Source organism: Paramormyrops kingsleyae, chromosome 1 (assembly GCF_048594095.1).
Source record: "Paramormyrops kingsleyae isolate MSU_618 chromosome 1, PKINGS_0.4, whole genome shotgun sequence".
NCBI lineage: Eukaryota > Metazoa > Chordata > Actinopteri > Osteoglossiformes > Mormyridae > Paramormyrops > Paramormyrops kingsleyae.
Window position 1 is genome coordinate 27,628,968 of NC_132797.1, and position 26,573 is coordinate 27,655,540.

The 26,573-nt window shown below is 49.5% G+C and overlaps 1 protein-coding gene across 1 annotated transcript in view; it reads right to left on the minus strand.

Annotated features, from left to right (window-relative positions):
* The window catches only part of LOC111850047 (PH domain leucine-rich repeat-containing protein phosphatase 1), a 35,477-nt gene that overhangs the window by 1,922 nt on the left and 6,982 nt on the right, over positions 1–26,573 (minus strand). The window contains exons 2-16 of the mRNA XM_023823487.2: positions 14,332–14,528; positions 13,540–13,665; positions 13,236–13,384; positions 10,571–10,717; positions 8,564–8,791; positions 6,992–7,194; positions 6,605–6,665; positions 6,399–6,494; positions 4,971–5,126; positions 4,690–4,890; positions 4,257–4,419; positions 3,409–3,539; positions 2,678–2,794; positions 1,394–1,588; positions 344–572 (exon numbers count right to left, since the gene is read on the minus strand). Coding sequence (XP_023679255.2) covers positions 344–572; positions 1,394–1,588; positions 2,678–2,794; positions 3,409–3,539; positions 4,257–4,419; positions 4,690–4,890; positions 4,971–5,126; positions 6,399–6,494; positions 6,605–6,665; positions 6,992–7,194; positions 8,564–8,791; positions 10,571–10,717; positions 13,236–13,384; positions 13,540–13,665; positions 14,332–14,528 — 2,399 coding nt within the window. The remainder of the gene's footprint in view (positions 1–343; positions 573–1,393; positions 1,589–2,677; positions 2,795–3,408; positions 3,540–4,256; positions 4,420–4,689; positions 4,891–4,970; positions 5,127–6,398; positions 6,495–6,604; positions 6,666–6,991; positions 7,195–8,563; positions 8,792–10,570; positions 10,718–13,235; positions 13,385–13,539; positions 13,666–14,331; positions 14,529–26,573) is intronic.

Genomic DNA, 26,573 nt, shown 5'->3' on the forward strand with positions numbered 1-26,573 from the left:
CAGGATTTCGGTACTAGGGGATTATCCAGGTCAGGTAATGAACAAAAGGAGACCATCTGCCCAGATGGACTAGCGAGCTGCTCAGTTATTCCTGCCTCCCAGAATACTCTGGGTGATTTTCCCTTATATATATACGGATCCCACAACCAGCAACACTTACATCCCATCTTCTTTAGCAGACACCATCCAAAGTAACGTACATTTTTGAGAGGAGTAAAGGTCAGCCAGAAGCTCCAGGGCCCAACTGTGACATTACTGTGTCGCGTCTGGAATTTAAACCAGCAACCTGCTGATCACAGACACGGCGTCGTAACCCGCTGAGCCAAACACCACACAGCCGTACCTCCGTGACGATGGCCTTGTTCAGCCGCACTCTGTGATACTCCTCGGCCACACCCACGTTGTGCACCTCCGACAGGGGGAGGGGCTTGCCGTCGCGGCACAGCACGGCCTGGCACTTGCCCACGTTGGCGGCGGTCAGCGTGAAGCAGCCCCCCGGCTCCGCAGGGTCATGGCGGATGTGGCAGAGTGCGGCTGAGCCGCCCAGCTTCTGGCCTGCCGTGCCAAGTTTCCTGCACACATACACACACACACACACACCCGGGTAAACCCTAGGAGGAACTTGTCTTCTCACTTTCTTTCCCTCTTTGCTGCTTCTTGTTCCATTTTCTGTAAGCAATGTATTGGCTAGAAATTCTGGATCCACTGACAAAATGTTACATTCAGCCACATTTTGCCAGGTTGGTACATTTTGCCAAGATGGGTCCCCTATAAACTGCTGGGGCCCCTGGATCGTCCAGGGTAACCTATGTTCCTCTGGTGCCATGGACTGACTCACACTCTTGCCAAGTGCCATGGGGCAGCTGTGTTGTGAAAGGCGCTATATAAGAATAAACGGAACTGAACATCATGTCACCATAAAGTGTGTGTGTGCATGTCTGAAGTGTGTGTGCGTCTGTAGTGTGTCTGCGCGCCTGCGTGTGTGTGTGTCTGTAATGTGTGTGTGTGTCTGTGTATGTATCTGTAATGTGTCTGTGTGTGTGTGAGAGAGTGTCTGTGTGTGTGTGTGTGTGTGTGAGAGAGTGTCTGTGTGTGTGTGAGAGTGTGTCTGCGTGTGTGTGTGTGTGTGTGTGTGTGTGAGAGTGTGTCTGTGTGTGTGTGTGTGTGTGTGTGAGAGAGAGTGTGTCTGTGTGTGTGTGTGTGTGTGTGAGAGAGAGTGTGTCTGTGTGTGTGTGTGTGTGTGTGTGAGAGAGAGTGTGTCTGTGTGTGTGTGTGTGAGAGAGAGTGTGTCTGTGTGTGTGTGTGTGTGTGTGTGTGTGTGTGTGTGTGTGTGTGTGAGAGTGTCTCTGTGTGTGTGTGTGTGTGTGCACATGCACACACATCCAGGCCGTACCTCTGCATGACCAGGAAGGTGCTCCCCATGTAGTCCTCCTGGCTCTTGCCCCGGTGCAGCTCCTCTGCCAGCACGTCGCTCATGGTGCACTGCAGCAGGTATGGCACCTCCACGTTGCGGTCGCCATCGAAGACGCCAAACAGGGCCTCGCGGCTCTCGCGGAAGTGACTCACGGACAGCGCCGCCACACATGGCCTGCAGGGAGAGGGCACAGCTATGTAGCTTCTCAACTACTAACCACAGGCAATCCGCATTTTTGCACCCTCCAAAGCTCCCAGCCAATTAAAAACAGCGAATATCTGGCATGCTGGTATGCTGGGAGGGAGCAAAAATGTGACCTGTCTTGGGCGGTCCAGGGAACTGGGTTTACACTATTACCCTTAGTTTCAATTTGATTAGTTTTAACTGAAGGATGAGGCTAAGGTTATTAAGGATATAAAAATTTACAACCAGGAACATGGAGTTATGTGTAATAAAACAAATGTCACTTTATAGAATTCGCCATTTCTATGAGAAACACATTGCATCAAAAGCCTCAACGCCCTAATGAGACTCATTTCACACTCTAATGGCTTTCTTCTGCACAGAGCCTCATGCCAGCAACTCCTGGGAGCTCAATGACTTCCTCCCCGACAGCAAATCCAAGAGGGCGACGGCTTCGTCCCGACAGCACCCAGCTCTCCATTTGACAACTTTTATTATTCTCACCCTCAATAACTCCATCCCTCCATCCATTTTCTATCACTTTCTTGTCCTATTCAGTGTTGGGGGGGGGGGTCCGGAGCCTATCCCGGAGGCGACGGGCATAAGGCAGGGAACAACCCAGGATATGGTGCCAACCCATCACAGGGCACAGTAACACACTATTCACTCACCCATGCTCACCATGGGCAATTTGGTAAACTCCAGTTAACCTCAGCATACTGGAAACCCCACAATGACACGGGGAGAACATGCAAACGGCACACATAGAACCACCCATAACTCAGATGTAAAAAAAAATCATTAATTTTTTTAATTTATTAATTAATGACCAAGGAAGCAGAGCGGGAGTGTTGCTAGGATATTAATACACTCCATAGCCCCCATTCTCAGACTGAGGGCATGGTTATTAAAACATCTGAGCTAAACAAATTATTCAGACGTCATTTGGATTCATGCCCGAGCTTAGTGATGCCTCTGGTCCAGAGGCTATATCACTTGAGAACCACATCACAAGACTGAGCATATATGGGTCACATGTGGGCGGGGTTTGCCGTTGGTACGGCCGAAAGCTGGACTCACCTGTTCTTCACACCCGACGCCTCTGCATAGCCGTGGCTCCATACTGCGGGGGCCCGGGGGCCCTCATTTGGCGAGTGGGTGGCAGCAGACGGGTCGATCCGGAAACAACGGATGTTGCTGTAAGAGGGGATGGAAGAAAATGCCCCAGATCACGCTTTTGCCAAAAAACAGAAACGGCTTGGCCTCAAACAAACAAAACATGTTACACAGTGTAAAACCCTTAACAGCAGAAACTGCATTCCTACAGCTGTCTGATACGTTCTCATGGCACTCATCTTATTTTCCAAATATCTAATGGCCCATTTTAGCAGAATCTGTGTCATTTCGAGCTGATCTCCTCCGCATACAGGCCTTAGCTACCAGGTATGTGGACGCAGAGAGCCTGTTGTTATGAGGTAATCACTTCTGGACAAACATGGACTAAGGCTGGAATGACAGCGCCAGTAAGGCCCCCCCTCACAGGACACCTTTCCATGGGCTAACAACGGTCCACCCCTTTACAATGGCTGACAGAGAAAGTTCCCCCTCAGTGGAACCCCCCTTCACTGGCTAACAAAGACCTGCCCTCTTACATGGGTCAGATATCGACCCCCCCTCCACTGGCTAACAAAGACCTGTCCCCTTACATGGGTCAGATATCGACCCCCCTCCATTGACTAACAGAGACCTGCCTCCATGGGTCTGATACAAACCCCCCTGAGAGGACCCCCTCCTCCAGCAGTCTCTCTTACTTGAGAAGTTCCAGGGTCTTGTGGTCCAAGGAGAGACGGGGATTCCCAGTCAGGTCCAGTTCCTGCAGCTTGGGGGGCAGGTTCTCTGGGAGGGTGACCTCACTCAGCTCATTGCAGGCCAGGTCCACACACTGCCGGTGGGTGGGTGGGGGGTGGAGGGTGGATGGAGGTTAACACACATCCCCGAGTACAAACCTCCCTCTCTCTCTCTCTCTCTCTCTCTCTCTCTCTCTGACACACACACACACACACACACACAACCTCAGGGACCTCCTGTCCTGATGACTAAATGTTTTCATCATCTGCTGAACAGCAGAGTGAGTCATGACCCCTCTGGTCAGTCCTATTCTCATTCTGCTATTTATCCATATAGCGTCTTGCCCAGCTAACCCTGTATGAAAAGGAACTTCAAACAGACAGACTCCAAAAACAGTTAATTAGAGCCAGTTAAAGTTATTTAATTAACTTAAAATTAAAGGCAGAGGACAACAGTGGTGAGTAGTATTGAACTCAAAACAGGGATAAAGAGAAATGCTTCATTGCTACAGAATTTTTCAGGCTGCAGTTAGCAGTCAGCTGGGATTTCTCACAAGTCTGCTACCATGTGACTCAAATGGAGACTTTCCATTGGCTGGAGACCAGGTCAGAAGTGTAGGTGCGTCTGTTAAGGGTCATCCAAGTTCGCGCAGTGCCGCAGATTACAGGGAGGGTTTTATGAGCTTAACGCTAACTTAGCTGAACACCGGTCAAATCAGGACGGCATCGTGGAGCTTTTCTCTCGCTAACACAGGCATGCTTCGGACACCCTCTCACCTGCTGTGGACCCCTGGAGGCTGGGATGAACTCACCTTCACCTCCATGAGCTGCATGACTTCGGGGAAAACCTCGATGCAGTTGGAGTGAGCCAGGACGGTGTGCATCCGCCGGCAGTTCAGAATGGTGGTGGGCAGGGCCTTCAGCCTGTTCCCACTAAGGTCCACCTCCTCCAGCTCTTCCAGTTTGGCCATTTTACTGAGCAAGAGAGAGTGAGGGAAAGACTTCCTTAAACTTCTCATAAACTTCTAGGTATGTGGTAGTAACCATAACAAATCCATTATGTCCCTAGATCAGTGTTTCCCCACCCAGTCCACGAGGACCCCCAGGCCAACATGCCCACACCAGGTCTTCGAAGTTCCTGACTGTCTGGAAGCTGGGAGGGAGCAAAAATATGGACTGTCTGAGGGTCCTCTAGGACTGTGTTGAGAGACATTGCTCTAGATGTAAGGGTAGGTGTAGGTGTACCTGGCGGCGAAGCTGTTCAGCTGGTTGTAGGCCAGGTGTAGCACGCGCAGGTGGCAGTGTCCCGTCAGCAGGGGAACGCACTTGTCTGTCAGCCGGTTATTGGTCAGGTAGAGCTCTTGCAGGGCACTGCGATTCTCCTCCGAAAGGCAGGCAGGAGGCAAGCTCTCCAGCTGATTGGCCGAGGCATTCAGGCACCGTAAGCTGATAGGACAAAATGGGATGAGTCACAATGATGCTTCATCGATCGACAAATTCAAGGAAGGCATGGGTGGGTGTCTTACCTGTCAGCCTTCAGGAAGAGGTTGGACGGGAGCTCCGTCAGCTGGTTGTGCTGGACGTCCAGCACCTCCACCGGGGTACACTCTAGTCGCTCAGGGAGCCGGCACAGAACGTTGTGTCCGGCCAGCAGTTTCCTCAGACTGCTGCTGCAGAAGAGCCTGGGAGCCAGGAGGAAGCCATTTAGAGGCCTGAGAACTAGGGTCACATCTCACAGACCTGTCCTAACTGGCTAAGTAAACTACACCACAACATTTCACCGCTGTTGTCATGGCAATAAGATGGCCCACAAATATGACCAGTTCCAAGAATATTAGCCTGGTTGGTGTCCTGGAGACACAGTGAATTTCAGAAAAAGATAAAGCAGAAAGTGGTGCCACTTCAGCATGTGTGGTTTCTCGTTTTTCTGTGACTTTTCCTGTCATGTTTAGCAGATACGCAGCAATGCATGCTGGTAGCTGGAGTCCGGATCAGCATCACAGCATCACAGAGGCATCTGTGTGGACTAGTGGAGTGAGGCAAATCACTAAGGCAACAGAAGGTAAAGGTACTTTAGAGGCCTGATAAAGGACCATCAGCTGTACAATGCAAACCGGAAGCCGGAAACCCACCGGCTCCGAACAAGTCCACGGAACCTCCTATCCATACGGCGAAAACAGAAAATGTAAAAAGAACAAGGCAGTCCTGCCAGAAAACTGCACAGCTGAGATCGACCCTCCCGACACACCAGAGGGGGAAACGATGCCCTGCATATCTGTAACAAGAACAGATCGGGCTGGGGGGGGGGATGGGAGCAGATACATGCGAAATTCACGGGGACTGACAGCGTGCTGCTCACAGACGGGCCAATCACAGGAGGCTCTGCTGAGGGGGTCAGAGAGATAGGACAGGACAAAGAGCCAATCAATCAGGCCTCCTAAGGATCCGGGCCCAGCCGGACAAGTACGAGTGCAGGACTGAAACAACAAAGTCGTCATCGGTCCTCTTCAACATGACATGGGTGGGGAGGGGAATGAATTGCCTCACACTAGCCACCTGTCCTCCTCTTCTCAAGACCTCATTGTACTGGCCGGTACCCTTCTGTGACCCCTTTTGTGTGTGGATGGGAGGGGGCAACCGCTGTTTGTCAAAGCCCTTGTTTTCCAATCCCCATGACTACGGCCCTGAGGGGTGGGGGGGGGGGGGTTGTGAAGCCTCTTATTCTGTCAGTATACAAGATGGTGAGCCTCAGCTGCTCCACAGTCCATGTTACAGTGATGACAGAACCTTCTAGAAAGAGCTGTGTCCCCCTCTTATTGAGAGGGAGGTAGTTCTTTAAGAAGAACCAACCATTTATGCATCAGTGACAAATGACTGAATCTTCAGATAATGGACAGCCACTCCACACACACACATACAGAGGACCCTCTATTTGTCTTTCAAGCCTGACTCACCGGCAGGGCAGCTCACTAATGAGGTTGTGTCTGATGTCCAGCGTCTCCAGCCTTTTGCTGCTGCTCAGCCACTCTGGCAGACTCTCCAGCCTGTTCCTAAAGAGGCGAAGTGGGTGGGATGAAGACAGAGAGTAGGCGGAGTCAGTTAAGGCTTCTATTATTATGATAGCCAGGTGTCATTTTTTCCCCAGCTGTGCTGGTCTCACCTTGAGACGTCCATGTAGGTGAGGCTGTCTGGGATGGGGTGAACCTCCAGCTGGCTGAGCTCTGTGCGAGAGAAACAAACACGGAACCCTGAGTGTGGAGCCAGGAGCCTGTGCCAAGACGCAGAGATGCAAGGCAGGGGGCCCCCTGGAGGGGATGCCAGGCCATCACAGGGCAGGCAGGCACACACACACGCACACGCACACGCACACACATACGCACACACATACACACACACACACGCACACACACACGCACACACGCACACACAGACAGTATCGGGAAATTCGGAGATGCCAATAATAGTGTCATCAAATATCTACAACACAGAAACTGGGGGTGTTGCAGCTCCTGCATGTACGCAGGCGATGGCACCAAGGCGCACTCACCATTGGCAGAGGCGTACAGGCCTTTCAGCATAGCGCCCCCCACCCTCAAGCTGGCCAGGTGATTGCGCTCACAGTGCAACACTTCCAGCATGGGTAGGGACGTGACATTCAGCTCCGTCAGCCGGTTGTCCCGCAGGTCCAGGTGGGTCACATGCTCCAGGAAGTCTGGCTCGTCCACAATCACCTCTCGGATTCTATTAAGCCTGGGGGGAGGCAGTACAGTACCATTATCAATGGGTTCATTTAACCAAACCCAAGGTCACAGTATAAGTGACAGGTCCACCCACACCCAGCCACACACACACACACACGCACACCCACCCATGGGTTTCTTTCTCTGGACATCTCAGCACTTCTCTCTGCAGTGTAATTAACGACTGACCCCAAATCAAAACTAAACACCAACAAAACTAAAACCAATGGAAACTGTCTTAGCAGCTTTAAATTTCCGGAAATACAGTGAAAGGCCTAATGTTCCTACTTCTTTTTCAGCCTAATAAAGAGAATGAGAAGAAAAGTTTAACATGAAGACAGAGACAGACAGGAAGACAGACGGGATACACACACACACACACACACACACACACACACACACATACACACACACACACACACACACACACACACACACACACACACACACACACACACACCAGTGCACCCAGAATGCACCAGTAGCCAATGAGACCACAAGCTGTGAGCTGGATCCCACCAGAACACTTGCCCTGTAGCAAGTTCACTAATCTCCTTTCAAGTCATTATGACATTTACCATTTCTGGCAAATGGTTCCACACATGGAGACATGAGAGGCCAAGAATCTGCCAAACAAATATTCCAGCCAGAAGGAAGAATATATATATATTTATTTATTATGGAGACTACAGAGGAGCTCTGGTGCACGACTCCCAGCAAGCTCACTAAGTGAAACACTGTCCAGCCCATGGACTCGGTGTCCCAGACAACCTACAATAATGACACACAAACTCTCAGAGGTCCTTCAGCGGGGCTAAGGTTCAGTCGAGGCTGCCATAATGTCAAAGTTTTTTCACCCACAATTAAACCCCCCTCCAACACCACCCCTCATCCATCCGTGAAGCTCTCTGCAAAGCTGAAGTTCCGTGGAACTGCAGATACTGGTTGCAATCCAGCTTCAGGTAAAGCCTGAGAGCAAATTATTAACCTGTAGACCTCCAGATTAGAGGTCTCTCATACAGGTGGGTGTGGGGGGGGGGGGGCTGTTTCTGGGGAAATTTGAAGGAATACAGCCTGGAAGGTAGGCATCTATTTGAGCCAAACTTTGAAGAGCCAATAAACAGTTAGGGATAGAGGCTATGAGCTCTTGTAGGTGGACGTGGCAGGACAGAACACCTGACTGATGGAGGGGCAACTGAAATATGAGGGGGGGTGGTCTGGAGGGGACAGTCTGGTGGGACACCTCTTATGCTTTCCTTCTCCGTTCAAAAGGGCCAAGCGGTTTAAAGATGTGATTAACCCGTCTTATTAATTAATTAACCCAAATTAGAAACAGCTCCCTTGGATCTCCATACCACCTTTCAGTGAAGACCGAGTACCTGAGGTCCACATGCTTGACCCGGAGCCGGCGGAGGAGCCGCAGGGGAAGGGAAGCCAGCCGGTTACCCGCCATGCACAGTCTCTCCATGGCGACCAGTCGCTCCAGTGTCACCGGTACCTCGCAGAACTCATTGAAGGACAGGCCGAGGTAGGAGAGCTGTGGCAGGTCGCCGAGTTCTGCCGGCAACACCGACAGGCAGTTCCCATCCAGGAGGAGGGCCTGCAGGCTGCGTGGGGGAGCACATTGTTACATCATTACGTTACTAATGACACTATTTCTTTGAGCGACATCCCAATAAAACATAGAGCAGTTGCTGTTACATTGATTAGACACCGTCGGGCAGGGATATTTAGGGTGCTTTTCCACCGCACAAAGTACGGTACTTTCGGTACGGTACTTTCGCTTTTCCATTGACTTCCGGTCGAGTACCAGTACCGAAACAATGCCGCTTGAAAATCAAAAAACATAATTAAATAATTTGTTTGCTTTCAAAAGACTGAATTAGCAGTAAGCTAATTCTTACTGCTTTGATCGGCTTAGCCAAAGTAAGTGTACCTACGTAAACGTAATTGATGGCAGCATGATTTGGATTTTACTGAATCTTATACTGTGATAGAAGATGACATAACAATAAACCGCATTTTCCAGCCTCAACTGTTAGTTTTAATTTTGGGCTGTCAGTCAGGGGCGGTCACTGATGATGGTACCATTTTTTTACACCAGTGGAAAACCGACATGAAAGAAGTACCAAACTTTCGGCACTTTATGGAAGTACCTGGTGCAGTGGGAAAACGCCCTTAGTCTTGGGGGGGTCATTCAAAATTTGCTGAGGGGCGTGAGAGCTGAGTGGACGTGGTAGAAGCACAGCTAAGAGGTGAGTAGTTGTCATGGGGAGATGATAACATGATTTCATTCTCAAAAGGAGCGCAAGCGACGCTTTTATGGAAAAAAGCCGGCCTCCCGTGAGCAGATGGTACGGGGCGACCATTATTAGAAGCCCTTTAAGAAAGAATACAAGCTATTCCAAGAGCAGATTGGGCCTTCAAATCTAATTAAACTCTCCTGGAGGGTTACGGTGAAGCTTAATAGCTTTTTCATCCCATTAGCATCACCACTCAGCTAGCACCGACGCACGAGTTCATCACGTAATGTTCTACTCTCACTTCATACTATGTATGCCTTGGTTCTCTTTTCTTATTTCTGATGGAGGCGCTAACCACTCTGACTACAGTGATCCCCCACCCATCGTGGAAGTTACGTTGCAGACCCATCAGTGATAGGTGAACATCCGCGATATAGAAAGACCATATAAATAAACACTTTTTAAAAAAAAAATTTAAGCCTTAATATACCCCTCCCACACGCTTTAAACACATGTAAACTTATTAAAACACACTTTGTAAACACATATGATATGTGGATATCAGGCTAAGGATATGAGTAACATAATTCACAAAAAGTTTGCTCACAACAATCGGACCACAAGCAAAGTACACAATATGCAGAGAACTGTGATGTGTCAGGGAAAAATCCGCGATATAGCGGGAGCGCGATGGCTGAACCGCAATATAGCGGGGATCTCTGTATATGGGGGTGATACTAAAGACAACTTCTGCATCTAGACTTCTGTAATGAATTCAAGAGTTTTTTGCAGCAGTTACCAAGCTGCCCATTGTTCTCAGGAAGGTAAAACCCACATGGAGTTGGAAATAACTTACACATTGAGTTTCAGTTCTGCTGAGACAAGAGTAGCCCCATGTCTACTTTTCATGAACATGATGTCACTTGTGACCAATCATCAGGTCACAAACCAAGGGCGTAGGTTTGGTTTCAACACTGGTAGAGACCAAATCAGCCTGAGACCTCCTGCCACCGTAAACATACACAATACTCCCACAATAATAATTGGGGCCGTCTGTATCCAAATCTATGCCCTTGCCAGAAATACTGCTTGTTTGAGTCACAGCATTTCCTTGCACTTGGCAACCATCTTGCTCCGACTTACTTGCGCATGGCCCCTATGGCGCAGGGCACAGAGCTCAGGTAGTTGCAGGATAGGTTGACCTCCGTCAGGGTGCTCATGTCACAGATGGCCAGGGGAAATTCACCAAGACGGTTACTAGAGAGGTTGAGGCTTCGGAGCTTGGAGAACCTGGAGACAGGAGGGAGAGTGAGGATGAAACAGGCAGCCAGATTGGCTACCCGGGAGAGTGAGGATGAAACAGGCGGCCAGATTGGCTACCCGGGAATCATGTAAGATGCTGCTAAGGAAGATCCCTTGGCTGTCACACTTTGATCGCTGGGGCAGAGAAAATCCAAAGGAATTCCCAGGCTATGCTGTGTTAAACACCACAGGGTATAAGAATAATTACAGAGCTATACCCAAAACCTGCGATCTGTAACTGGGGAACGTCCAGGGAAGAACCTAGAAACCCTTCGTTTTACTAAAAGGCAGGCCCTTTGGGGACCAATACACTATCACAGAGAGAAGACATGTACCAAGGCATGGCAATCTACATGGTCCAGAGTTTCTTTTTCGGCCATGAGACTCCCTGCCCTCTGAGGTGTAACCTACCTGGGTTATGAGAAACTATCAGACCCTGAAGAAACATCAGGTACACCATTCAGTGCATGTCTGTAAATGACACACACGCTCAGACCCAAAGGTCGCGTCAAGTAAACCGTGGAGTATTTTCTTCCGTGCCAAAGATACTGCTGCTTTTACTGTAAAATTCTAGCATTCACTTTACAAAAATGGGTAAAATCAATCATCACAGGAGGGGGGAAAAAGCAGAACCAAAACTTCAGACTGTAGAGTTGGACTTTTAATTAAAAGGGAAAAGCCATTTTCCTGGAAGAACTCCACGATCACTGAAACAAAAACGTAATCTGCCCATTTCCGGGCTTGGCTGAAGGTGGCCAGAAGAACTGACAAAGGTCTCTCTCTCTCACACACACGTTTGTATTCAAATCTTTGTGGGGATTGTCCATTCATTTCTATGGGGAAAAACCCCTCATCCCAACAATGATGACCTTAACCCCTACCCAGCCCTAATCTTAACCAAAAGTAACACAATAATACAAGCCTGCAGTCACAGATTTTTATAAAACTGAGTTTCTCCTTGTGGGGACTGAAAAGGTGGCCCCCACACTGTGAAAACAACAGGTTTTTAGCAAATTGTGGGTACATTTGGTCCCCACAATATAATGTATACATCACACACACACACAAACACACACACACACACACACACACACACAGACCACTTGGAGCTGAATGTTAATAGATAAGGGCAGGTGGTTGGGATCTTATGTTATGAGAGACGGCCCAAGGGGAAAATCCCAGTGTTTGTCCTGCACCTACAAGAGACCTCAAATGAAAGCTTTATCGATTCATTCTGTGTATCAAAAGGTCATAGTGAGTAAGATAGGGGGGGAGGGATGGCTCAGAGGGTTGGTAGCTGTCACTATGATTGGCAGAGTGATGTCACTATTAAGCTCCTGAGCAGGGCCCTTAACCCACAATTGATCTAGTGACTGACTGACCCTGCTTTCTTCAAAAAGATATCTTTGGATAAAAGAGTTTGAATACATAAAATGTATGGGAATGCTGATTTTGTATCATAGGCAAACACTCCATTCTCCAGGTGCACCTTGCATGTGGCATCATCTCGGAGTGATGAAAGGACAGCTCTCTGTATGCTATGGCGCTGTGGAGCGGTTTCACGTTTTTATTTCTGTTTTTACACTGTTTCCATCCCATTGGCTCTGCCATAATCCAGAGAGGCAGACTGTCCGCTTCCCCAAGGTTCCCGAAGCAGCGTGCAGCCAAGCGGACGCCACGGTCCCTGAGAAACAGAAACGGAGCACATACTCGCGCCGATGCGATAAGCACCGAAATCCATCTACCTTTCAGTTGTGCCTCCTGCTCAGGTTTATGGGAAAGGAGTGAAATGGTAAATCTATTTTTATGCTGAAAAGTGCAGTTGTTGTTAAGAGGGAGGTAATCCAGCACTATGCTGCTACACGGGAAAATAAGCCTCTCTGTAAAAAGTCGGGGGACCAACTCCATAGCTCAGCTGCGACCCAGAATGTCACTAAACCACAGGAATCAGCTGGAAAGGATGAGGGGGGCGGGACCCAAACCCCGATGCAAGTGGCCAGTGCGGACTGGACCTCCAGGAAGCCCTCCCCCGACAATCCTCCGCCACCGCTGTGTGCTCAGAGGTCGCTCTTGGCCCTCACACTTACATCTACCGACAGCAGCTAAATCGGGCTGCCTAGAAGCAAACAAAAACGGTCAATGTGCAGCAAAAGATGACAAAAGCTGCGCCACCATCGCTGGGAGTGGAGGTGAAGTGCTTTTTACTGGCCCCTCGGTGGATTAGCCTTTTTGAGAACAAGCTTTGAACTAGAATGAGGCAGAAATTAAATTAGAAAGCTCACTCTTACTATTTCAGCAACACACACACACACACACTTCCTGCACTGAGTCAGGGGAGCAGCTGTTGCATTCAGGGAGAGCTTAAGACAGACTTGGAATGCTTTCAGGGGATTATGGAACTAAAACAGAATAACAGGAGCCCCACCCCCCACCCCCCCGCCCCACCACCCCCATTCCCCCACAGGGGTTGGTTGTCATGACAGCGTCTGAGGGCCCGGGGCCCCACCTCTGAAGCTCGGTGAGGCTCTTGCCAGGTGCCATGAAGTTGTGCTTGAGGTTGAGGTGTGTCAGGTCCTGGCTGTAGAAGAGGTTGTGTGGCAGGCGCTCGAGGCTGCAGCCAGACAGGTCGACAGAGCTGATTCGCTGGGACACCATCTGCAGAGGTGGAGGGGGGGGCAGTTCACCAAGGGTTACCGAGGCCCAACCGTGCCCTCCCCTACTGTCTCCCAGCAACCGAGTAATTATTTTATTAACGTGTCATCGTCCATTGCTCTTCCGAGCAGAGGTTAGGCCTCAGCGCCCGCCCTCACCTTGGCGGCCTGCCGCTGCCAGCGCAGGTGCTCAGTGAAGCTCTCCAAGTTGACGTAGTAGGTCTGACTCTGGGGACCCGAGGAGCTGAAGGCCAGGCAGTGACTGTGCTTCTTCACCTCCTCCACCTGCCAAAATCACAGGCAGAGAGAGAGAGAAAAAAGTAAGAACATTACACTTACATCATTTTAAAATGATAATCATGCCTCGGCTCCTGCTGTTACTATGCCTGTCCTCTAAGTGGTGCTATTGTCACTGGGCCACGAAAGCGTCACATTCCTTCAGTTAACATTTTTCATCCATAGCGTGAACTTTTGGTCATATACGATTTCTCATCATGACCTGTGTGGTCGAGGACCAGGGAGATATTTGAAGATATCTGCAGATGGAAAAAAGCCCTACTCCACAATGATTCTTAGCTACCAAAATTGTTTAAATTGGGGAGGGGCTCAGGCCTGTAGAGCCGCAAACCAAGCCTCCTCTTATGTTACATTCACTGGCCCATACCATTGCCATTGTCCCCCAAGATGAGAACCTGTCCAAAGATGGTGATATCGATGTCAAACCAGGACACTTCATGCTCCACTGAATTTTTTTTTAGTAGTAAAAGCCAAGTAGTAAAAGCCAAAAAAAGCTTTAGACATTTAGTAACAAGATGGGGGAATAAAAATAAAACTGTCCTGAGGTTGATGGCAAGTCCAGGAGCAGTAATTATAAGGACTGTCAGCAATTAACGGGTGAATCTACTTCAGGGTTAATTAGTAGGAGGGGTCGGCCTGACCCCGGGCTCATACCTTCCCCCCCAGCAGCGGCAGCACGTGCATCTTGCCCACTTGGCTGTCCTTGACGGAGGAGACGATGAGGCAGGTGCCGCACAGGATGACTTGTCGCCGGGTCCAGCGGTTCACCGGCAGCTGCATCTTGCCCTTGCGTACGGTGTAGGTCCCCGACAGCTGGACGCGCTCCGAGCTCTCCACACCGTTAGGCTTCCCTGCGGGGGCGACAGGGGAGCGCAGGCGGCTTCAGGCAGATGGAAAGATCCGGTAAAACCTGGCTGCAATGCAACACACTGCAGTAAAGGTGCACGTCTAACAGAGATTCGTGAAACACGAAAACAAGAGCCATCTTGAGGGGAGCCCAAAAATGTAAGACGACGACAACGCCCACAGAGGGTGTTCTTAAGGTTAAAGTCACCTCAGATCAGACTGTCGGGTGCCCACATGTTCTGTATGACTCATTATCTATGAGCCGCAAACCAGCACACCGATTGGCTGCCGCCGATTACTGAGCCCCCAGGACGGGGGAGGGTTCCAGCTCATCGGAACAACCACCTCAGCAGGGGTGGGAAGCTTACTGCCGCTCGACAGAACACCTCAAATGGGAGCGGCTGGGCTGGGCTCTCGGCAGCCACTGCAGGCAGCTGGTTTCTGAGAAAGCGGGCTGAGAAGCGCCGTCACGTGCTTCCTGCATCCACACAGACGCCGGCCTCGCGGGCACCCTGCCCCTCCGCACAAGCCGGACGCGTTACATCGCCATGGCGGGCACGCTTATTTATTTATTCACCTGTGACATTGGGGACGCTGGCTTACTTGTAAACATGGAGTCACTGACCTTACAGGAATTGACAGCCTCAGGGAGGGGGGGCTTATATGAAAAAAACAGTTTTCGCTGAGCTGGGACCTCAGGAGACCAATGGCTTCAGAGCAATGCTTGTGACAACCACTAAGGTTTCATACACATGCACACAGATTAGCTAATCATTCATTTCTATGGGGAAAACCCTAATCCCAACATGATGACCTTAAACCCTACCCAGCCCTAACCTTAACTACGAGTAACCAACCAAAATACAGGACTATTGGCATTTTTCATTTTTCGATTGCAGTCAGATTTTTTACAAAATTTAGTTTCCCGTTGTGGGGACCAAAAAACACGTCCCGACAAGGTCAAAAAACAACAGGTTTTTAATCACATTGTGGGGTCCCCACAATGGAATAATGACAAAAACGCTGACACACACACACATCACTCACAAAGCAGTGATGTTTCATAAGAAATGGAAAGAGGTTAGACACATCTGAAAAGTTCAACCGAAATGTGCCAGGGCTATTTTTAGATTGACCAAAAGGACAAAAACCACAGCAGATTCTTGTCACTTGGTCCCTTCTGGGTTTTACGGAAGTTATTAATCTCGAGCCTGCTACGTCGATTAATAGTGCAGCTGTCCGGGGAACACTGCAAAAGGGGAAGCGAGAAAGAAGAGTGGCACGATGAAGAAAACGCTACAACGCTGATGTTTATTTAAAAAGGTCCCGCAATGGCAATGATCGTACGGTGCCCCTCACGTGCATCACGCTGCACTGCAGAAGCGAAACTCCGCTCTGGGCAGGATCCTCGCATTTGCCTGTTTCATGCCTGCTCAGGAAAAAAAAAAACACCAAAGTCGTGTGTGTAAACTGGCAGGCTGGACAGCTCTGGCAATCCGGCGAATACGGGGAGGGTTCTGATGACATGTTGACAGTCTAACTGAATTCATCATCACCTCCAAAAACCAGAATAGGAATTGCATCCCAGGCCTCAGGAGGTATCCCGCATTCAATCCCTCAGGAGAGGTCAGAGCAAAGTCAAACTATTGTCGGATATTTCATTTAACAGGTCCAGCAGCGGACGTGCAGGTAGATCCTTCGCTTTTCCAGCATGTGCCAGACACTGGATGAAGCTTTGTATAAGGCATTTTATATGGCATCTTAGCAAATACTTTGACATGTTTTGTACGATTATTTTATTTCTATTTTATTTTAGCTTTATCTTGTATTTATTAATGCACCTTAGGGTCGTCATAAAAGTAATTCCATTGTGTTACACAATGACAAAGTGCTTTTATAAGCAGCTGATTCCCTCAGTCAGCACTGAAGCAAGGCGCCGAGCTGCTAGTGCCAGATAAGCACTGTAAACACGGCCTGTTTGGTGAACGTACACGTAGGTCACATACAGAGCGCCGGCTCACCTTGAGTTTATGGGATGCGCTGGTACTGTTACTGTTTACGTGCCCTGTACAGACACGCAGAGAGATGGGAAAAGACAAACACGCACTCAGCGGAGGTCCCGGGCAGAATCGATACCCTTCAGTTTCACTCCGACATGTTTCTATGCCAGTGTACAGTTTGGGGGCGGAGCTTATATGCTTCAGGTTGGGGGGGGGGGCACCCGCCAGACAAAAGTGTGAATTCTTTTTCCTGTTCCTGCCCCCCACCCCCTCTCCAGGAAAGGCGGTGACCCCCTGGCTACTGTTGCTTCCCATGGTCACGCAGGCGTTGCCCCCAACCTACAAACAAAAAAAACAAACACCCCTAGCTTATGGCTATGATCTGGACCAATCAACTGTGGAGATGACATGTGTGGGGCGGAGTGAGGGGGTCTTTGCTGCATGCCTGCTCGTCTCTTCTGGACCTCACAGATCCACTCGACTCTCACGAGACCGACCGACACACTGCGCGGCGAAAACCCACAACGCTGCGAACTGCAGCCAAGTTCCATGCAGCTCTCTCCATGGCAACAGGCGATACTGAGATAAAAAATAAAAAAAACCCTAAAAACGTGCTGCTTCACCCGCACCCACGCAAAGACAAACCATGCCGTCCTTCTTCCGATAAGTCTGGGGGGGGGGGGGGGAGCTTGGTGGTTATTCTTAGAATGAACACTGCCAGCAAGATTGGCGGTCCGTGAGAGTCAGAAACGCGCCTCTGTACTCTGACGTATCTAAGCTTCGTCACGACTTGCGTCCTGCTAACGGGGAACTCAGGGCGTGAGGTCAGAGCTCAGCTGCAGGGATTTGCAAAGACATGGACGGGGGCTGTTGGCACTCAAGCTTGCCTCATGCCAACACATGGACTTTGACTGGTACTGCCCTATGCACTGAACTGCCAACCCTCTCCAGAAGAGTGACCAGGGCGTCAATCATCATGAAGGGCACCTCTCCTCTCAGGGAACCTACCCATAGTCAAGCGAAGACCAGTCCTTCACTCCGCCCCCGCCCCCCACAGCTCCTATGGAGGCCCCATGAGGACAATCTGAACTGACAGGCCTGTAGGAGCCGTTAAGGCACTGGGCCTTCCATTATTAGCCCCGCCTGCCCGTGGGTCGAGATCAGGCACGGTGCCTAATTCAGCACAACGACCAGAATGGCCAGGGGGGGGGGGGGGGGGGGGGACTGCACGTACTCCCTCCTCACACACCAATGAAAACTAATGCGACAGTACTTCCTAAAAACTGTGTTCCGACAGGATTCGTCAGGTTATTGCTAAGCAGAATTATTTCTAAACCCAGCGAGTAGGGATTGCTGTGCCGCTCCCAACTATTCCGCTTACAGTGCTGTGGAATTTTTCAGGCACATAATTAAGACAATTTCCCTGCTTGCGAAAAGGCTGCCGGGGCCCTTTAATCCGCAGCTGCAGGAGGCCCTCAGGCGGACAGCCAGCTCAGAGCCCCTAACCAGATTCTACTTCGGGGTCTTTGTGTGGAATGTTTTTGTTTGGACTTTTTAAGGGAGGGGGTGATGGGAGAACATTTGAGAGGATGGGCTGGGGAGGGGCCCTTCGACTATAGCCCAACTTTACATTGTGATTTCCCTCGCCACACCCCTGTTCCCTGTCCCAATCCCCTCTCTGCGTAGAATGACTCTCAAGGCGGGGGCCTTGTTCAGATTCCTTCAGAGATGCTGGTTACATCACATCCATCTCCGGCATCCTGCCCCTGATCCTATTCCTTGAGGGGCCCCCTGGTCTCGGCCCTAAAGCCCTCACGGGCCCTATTCAGATGCTAATCGCGGCACAAAAGGGACGGACGGATCCAAAACGAGCCCAGTGCCGGAGTACAAGGGCTGGGGGGGCGGGGCGCGGCGGCCCCGGCGGCGTGCTAATTACGTGCCCCGCTTTTGGCGCTACGGCAAGTGAGAAGAGTCATCATGGGGGTCATGTGATGAGTGGGGCCTCTCTGCTCAATACAATTAAAAGGACATCCACTATCACCACAAAAATTCTTCTAGAATCATCCTTCCATTTGCACTCTCCACGATCCTAAGAGACTCCATCCCAACTGAGATGAGCACCAACACACTGCCACCAGCGCCCCCTCCCCCCCCGATAACCTTAATTAGCAGTATGAGGCGCAAAACAGTCTAGCTGCAAACACGCGTCTAAAGTTATAGAAGAGGTTCCTGTCCAGTGGGTCGGCAGACTCAGGCCCCAGCAGCCGCCTGGATCAAGCAACAAGCAATTTAAGCGACTGGAGCAAAGAAATCACGCGGTACGGCTTGCTGGAACAAACTGGCACATCTGCGTTCCGCAGCCAAACACAGGAAACATGCTCGCACACGCAGACACACACACGCACACACACACACACACACACACACACAGATGTCACCCCATCTTTAATTCTGACCCTAGCCCCCTCCCGCCACCCCCAACATAAACACGCAACTTTCCCACCACCATCCCCTGCTTTGGGGGCGAGAAAGGGGCCTGCTGTCACATCTAGACAAAGCTTGTCGTCTGAGCCCTGCTGGGCAACGATTAAGGGCCTCGGGGGATGGGGTGGGGGGGGTGGGGCTCTGTCACAGTGGAGAGGAGAGGCAGACGCTGCTCCCTCAGGGACCAGGCTCGGCAACAAGCACAGCTGTACGCTGCTCTCAAGCAGAAAAGGGGGTAGCGAGAGTAAGTGTCTTGATCACCATCACCATTATTGGTCATTATCCAATAGAGACAATCAATTGCCCTTCTGGTCACTTAAGGCCCTGTTACACTGCCATATAAGGCAGAGAGGCCTTTTCAGCATCTACTTTGCAAAAATGAAGTAGCATTCATACAAATGAAGTAGCATTCATACAAATGAAGTAGCATTCATACAAACATCCATCCATCCAACCATCTGAATGTTTCTGAATGTTCATAAAATAGCGGAGAGCATTATGAGTAATTGTATTCCACCCCCCCCCCCCCTCCCAACAGGGCTGCGGTAGCTCAACCGTGCTGTAGAATAGCTAAAATTGTTAAAATATTTGCAAGAATATCTCCTGGTCTGAAGGGATGTCATCTTACCAGGAGACTGGACCAATGACAACTCAGCAGGCTCTCTCTCTCTGCCTCTCTCTCTCGTTCTCTCTCTCTCTCTCTCTCTCTCACACACACACACACACACACTAACAAGTCTGCACGGACAATTCCGTCTGTAACGGCGTTGTATGCTTTTCCATCTGACTGTATACCTCCACTCTGCGGCCCCCCCCCAAGCGGTTTGCTCAAAGGACAGCAGCTTCACAAACCCCCCCCCCCCCACAACACTGTGAACCTTGCTCTGGGAATGTTCCCTGGGGAGCTGACTTCCGAACTCGTCAGCCCCCCCCCCCCCCGAGCCACTTATTTTAGCGAGCCTGTAGGGGGGGCAATCGGCCTCCAGCCTACGTGTGGCCTCCAGGGATAGATTCATTTCTGTACGGCGAGCTGGCTGGGAAGGAGGAATGATAGCGGTAATAAAAATGACATTTATGGTTTGAGAAAGAAAAGAGGTTGAAGAAAAAAAAGGGACGTGGGGGATTGCAAGGCAGCACATGCTCCGCCCACACCACCGGGATCTGGGCGGCCAAGCCACCCTCAACCTGTCCACTCCCATCATCCGCACCCAGGCTGATGGTGACCTTTCATGACAGGGGTCAACAGGCAGCAGCAACGACAAGCTTGAGCTGACCCGTGGAAAACAACCTCCTCTGCCCCCAGGGCTGCTGACCTGTCCTGGTAGCCCATCCTGGTAGCCCATCCTGGTAGCCCATCCTGAAGCCACTCGCATGCTCCTCGGGGGATCCTCACAAACTGATTGCTCTTCTCTTTCTTCTCCATTCATTAGGCTTGTCTCGAGCTTTCCAAGCAGCAACTGATCTCTTTGCAGAGCAAAGGCCACAAAAAACTCTGCTCACCTGTTACATAACAGGCGTCACGAAACTGATGCAATTCTCCTTTCAAGATGATTGCATCATGCGCCACCAAGTCACAGCAATGCTCAGGGGGACCTTTGCTGCAAGGGGAGGTCAAAGACCACGGGTCCCTGAAGGATTCTTTTAACGTAACGGGCAGCCCCTTTATAAACCCAACATCCCAGCCGTGTCTGTTGGCTTACTGTCAAGGTACAAGCACACCCACGTGCACACATACAGACACCAGATCCCTTAGTGACTTGTTACCATCAGGAAGTCACAGCTGGATACTGTTATATACCACGGTGGCACAAAATTAAAACTGTTGGTCTTCAAAATCCTGCTTCCAACAAGATCCGCACCTCTTGCACTGCCCACTAAGCTAGTGAGGAATCCAGGCAGCAGCTAAATGTACAAACTGAAGCTGGGGGGGGGGGGGACTTTTCCTGTCCCGCTGAGAGCGGAGTACAGGCTGAACATAAATAGCAGGGAGGCCCGGATTTCATACATGCCGGAATTTGGATGGGCACTTCCACGCTGAGGCGGAGGAAGTAGGCCATCCCCATTCTCTTCCCCTCCCCGAGAAACACACAAACACTAGATTAGACAATTGCATGTATTACCCATCCATCCATCCATCCACCCGTACATCTGTCCATTCATCTGTTCACCCGTTTATCCTGGACTGAGTCGTGGGGCGCAAAAGGCAGCAGTCAACCCGAACGGGGCCCAACACAGGCAACCCGTTTTAACAACAGAAAATCCTGCACGTCTCTTTGCACACTTGGCAGTAACAGCAGAACTGCACTAATTATACCACACGTGTGGAAGTGACTGTCTGAGTCACACCCCGCTGTTTGGTGATTCACAGAGGGGCGGGTTACACTCGAGTGACAGAGAGGCCCCTCAGGCCGAAAGCCAGGAACTCAAACTGTGCAGATGCAACACAAACTCCTGCTCATGATAAGGGAGTACTTTACCTCATACAACAGCTTCTGAAATCCCATTCAAGGTCAGCAAAACCTTTTTCATGAGGATATTTAGCAAGACTACCTGGAGCTATCAACTCCCCAGGGCTGCTCATCTGCCACTCCCTGTGGCACGGATCAGCACCGAGGAACACACCACGTTATTTGGTGGCTGTCGATCAATGACACAAACTTGAGCAAGACAGACAAGCTATTGCAGTGTTGCCAAAATTTCTGATCACTATGGGTGTGCACCGGCGAGAAAGCCAAGGAAGAACAAACTGCTAGTGAACCCCCAACCTTTTCCAATGGAAGTGAGACAAAATCTTGTTCACTTGACTTGTCACACCAACTACATCAAACACCGACTATATCAAGCACCAAACATTCCAGCACCTTGTCTCCTACTACTGGCTTGAAATGTATGATATGAAAACCTCCTTCTGGTTCTATAGGCAACATGGTGACGATTTAGCTAATCTTTGACTGCTTCTACATAAATGCAAGCCCAAGAACATAAGAACCTCCAAGCAGTTAAGGAAGGAAATTAATCCACTACTTGAGGCGTGTGAAGTAAATGAAACCACTTCAGTAAAGGCGGCGACAAAAAACTTGAGCATGACCGCTGGACAGCACTTCGGCAGCCAGCAAATTTATGTAAGTGCTGGATCTTCTGACACCGATCAAACCACCGCAGGCCCAGCGCACTGTTTTAGCAACAAGCAAATCCAACCTGACCTAGACCCAGGGGTGATTCCTTTTTTAGGGTGCAGTTTTTCAAATGGGAACAGTGAGTTCTTTTGTAAACGTGATATCTGGTATAAGCTGCACATGGAAGAACTGCCTCTTAGGCACATATACAATCAGGAAGGGTGGAGTTCAGGGGTCCATTACACCCATTAGCCAGTAAGGTGAATGAGCGGCAGCCTGGGATGACCTTTTAGGGGCTGGGTGGCGACCCAGAGGAGGGAGATTGACTTCATTGGCCTTCCACTGTAGGCTTAACAGCCGCATTGCCTACAACACAGCCAAAGTGATTTTTGGTGTTCATTTTAGGAAAACAGATTGAGTGGCTGGGATTAAATGAGTGCAAGCATCAAGTGTGAGCTTGTGACTGTCCCCATGGCTGGGGTACTCACTGGGCACAGGTCATGGCTAACCCGCGTGGACAAGGACGGGGCATTGCAACAAAAGTATGAACTATGGCCAAAAAGAGCTCAACAGCCATGCAATTAAAAAAAAACCCAGACACACAATGCAGTTCTGCTTCTGCAGTTTGCCGTCCAGGGGTCCATGTCATCCATGCTTGATGGATGCTGGTAGTGGAACAGCATGGCCCAGAACCACCCTGTCTCATTCCTCTCTTTCTCTTGTGGGTTGATCATTTTACAGAAATACCAGAATGACCTCACTTAAATGGCAGCTGATGCAGCATATCAGTCTACGGCCCAACCCCCGTTCAAAATTTTTCAAATTCCAGGTCCTCTTCTTACAGGAACCAGGCCCCCTTTGCCACAACTCTTCATCTGAAACATCGCCTTCCTCATTTGACTCTTTCCAGACCAATCGCACTTCAAGCCATTTGATGAAAAAGAATAGAGGCACGACAGATTCAGCACCTCCCTCAGAAGCAAAATCTTCAAGTTTCCCGGAACAGGCAGGACTCTAGCAGCCTTGCCAACATTCGCATCGCAAGTCACACCTTCAGTGATGTGTCAGAACCACCTCACACCCCCTATCCACTCAACAGGGGTAGGACCATGCGTATGTATATGTGGGAGACTATTGTACATGGGTATTACCCTGCTGTGGGTCAGAACTCCCTACTTCAAGGTCCCTTGCTCCCAACAGCGATCAGGTAGAATTAGGGCTTTGGTCTTCTGCCGGCCATCTGTGCCATTCATCACGTTTAGCTGCGATTACAGTTTGGAACCTGGGAGGTGTCCAATGTGTCAGTACCCCTCCCTGCGCAGCAGCTTTCCAGGGCAAGGGAAGTCCAGCCACGAGGACACATATCCTTACCTCAGCTATGCCTGGTTTTACATTATTCCCAGCTAAAGCTGACCAAGAAACATTTTTTGGAAGTAGTAGAGACATATTGCCGGTTTAAATCTGCTATTGAAAGTTGGAAGCCAAACCGCATAGACGTTTTTTGAGCTATTCATCGGTATACAACATTCCATGGCATAGATGGAGAGTATGAGATCGCACCACAAGGACAGGCCGCCGACGATGGCCAAGGGAGTCGATGCTGCTATTATATGTGATGAACACAGATCGAAATACTTTTTTGATTATAAAGACAGTTTTATAATCACCTCATGGTGGAAAAACATAAATGAAAATAGAAAGCTTTTTGTTGTACATAATGTCTCAGTAATTAGGTCTCTGGCTGACCTTACGAAAGCTGGAATGATTTCAGACTTGATAAACACTTAGATCACCATTTGAGCATAGTTTTGGATGCACATAATTGATGTTACAAAATAACAGATAATGATCTTTTATTTCACTGCAGTTTGTAATCAGTATTGAGAAATCACCAATAAATCATGCCGTTCGTGACTAATAGCAATAGACAAAAATATCGTTATTGATATTGGCCAAAATTCCCAGATTAGCACACCACTTGTTGTGAACTTTGCTCCAAGTTCCAGGAACTGCCTATCTAAGGTTTTCCAAAGCAGCACAAGAAACCAAAATGACTCCAGCAAATGATTCCAGCAGGTATAAGCAGGTAGAAATCATTTCAGATGAACAAGCACCAACATGCCAAAGTCAGGCTGGAAGAGCGTTGTTCGTGTGAGACAATTCGGTTGAAAAATGAGTAAGGCAAGACGAAGAGAGATTTAACCTTTAATGAAAGCCCAAGCAATTAGGCAGGAGAGAAAATAGAGAAGAAAGAGTTAAGAGCAAAATAGATTGAGACTGAGAAGTGGGATTGTAGGTCCTCCATTCCTACCGCTTGTCCCATTAAGCTTGCAAATGAAAACAATTAACTTGTTAAAGTGGGTTGCGTAAGAGCCCCCATCAGAGCTTCTGCACGCCATTGGATAGTGGAGCCAGCTCAACGATCGTCACGGTAATGCAGCGAGGTTCCTGAGGGCTTACAGCGCCAATCACACAAAATGCAACTCCCTCTTACGCACTTCAAAGCACCCATGGAGAAAACAGCAGCATCGCTCATCTGGAAAGAGCAGGCTACCGGCTTGCAGGATAGGTCAACTGTCCTGCACAAAGTGGGATGACTGAGGGATGGGAATTCTGTTGTGATGAACCTCAAAACTTTGAGTGGACAGGGGACACAGTCTATTTTGCGCATTTCCATTCCGGCATTTTGCCACAGGGCCGTACTATGATTATAACCTAACCAAGAAAAAGGATGCCATCCTTGATGTATTCTTAATACGTCACCACAGGCCACAACTCTCCACATCACTCAGCAACTGGCGAACAACAAATAGGACCTTGCTCATACTCAGCATTGGTTAAATTCCGTTTAATAAAAGCTCTGTTTTTTCTATGTTTTCACATTATCTGCCAAGGGCATTCTTTACCAGTGTCTTGAGTCAGAGGGTGAACACATTTAAAAAAGTGTTTTAACAATAACCTCACTGACCGCCCAAACCCCAGGTAATACAGCGTGCTATCAGAAAAAAAAGGTCACTTGAGCTGGATTGTGTTTTCTGGACTTCTGCTTGTCCCTGTTTTTGTTTTGGATCTGTTTCTGATTATGTAAGTAGGGGTTTCATTTCTGATAATGTAAAACTGCATTCTGGGATAGATCTACACCTGTTAAAAAGGTGTGCTCTGACAGGTCCATAAAACGACCCCTGAATTCTGTAGAGAATAACATTAGACACAGGGTGGAAGTTTCACGGGTGTCTCCGGGGCTCCCACTGATCACAATAACAGAGCTAAGGTCTCGCTACTTCCTGCCATAGGAAAGATTGTCTGTTTGCAAACATGCCACCACTTTGGTTCTCTTGCCGCTTTACCCACAGGGCCTGCCGTCATCCAACCTGCCATTTGGGACGCGACATTTAGGTCGCTATGACAATCAAACTGGGTCCCTCTGCCTACCTCTCAGCTGCCCCACCCATCCTCAATTCCAAATAAATAAATAAAGGGAGACAGCAGGGGGGAAAAACACACAACAAACTCTAGCCCTAGCCAAGTTCTGACTGCGTAATTTGAGAAGCGACGCGATCCCGCGATCATATTTCTTGGCCGTTCCCCCCAGCTTTGCCGGAACGCAGCAGGCGAGATAGTCGCCATGGATACGGCAGCACTGAGCCCCGGGCGCCAAGAAGTTGCGAGAGCTGGAAAAAGCACGACGACGCCCACACAGCACACGCCGGGAACAGCACGCTGCGAACACGTGGAACGGCGGTGAGCTGTCAGGCTGCACTAATCTATCACCCTGCAAAAACCTCCGTGGGGTTAAGCCTTATGCACCCTCCCCCAAAAAGATTTATTTTTTAACACCCACAATGGCTCATTATGGGCTTACCAAATAAGACAGATCATTGAAACATGAGGGCCTCTAATGATCACACCTACAACTGGTCCCACCAAAACCACCCTCTGTGGGCTGTGGCCGGGACACAGATATGGGCATGTAGATCCTTCTGCTCTGCTGGGCCATGCCTTCTTCGGGAAACCCCCCCCCATACACAATGTTATTTTGCCCAGCCATGAAGTTACACCCTTTTATGAAACCTGCACGTTTTTTACAGGTGCAGGTTCTCACGCCGTGTGCGCCGTTTACGAGGAACTGCCCACTGGTGTAAATCAGTTGGATCTGGGTGAATGATACCATCATGCTGGTCCTTCAAAACAAACGTTAAGTTCAGCCAGGACATCCAAAGACTATGGAAAGCTAGTGCAAGTGTGTGTGTGTGTGTGTCTGTGTGTGTGCATGACAGAGAGTGAGAGAGAGGAATACCAAGTTAGCACCCAAACCAGCCCCTGTTAAGGTTCATTTATGCTCCATTTACATAAAAAATGAATACATCTATTTTAAACTATGTAACCATCATTGCCTGCATACTACTATGCATCCTTTACGTCAGCATGGATGTTAAGCAACACATCCATT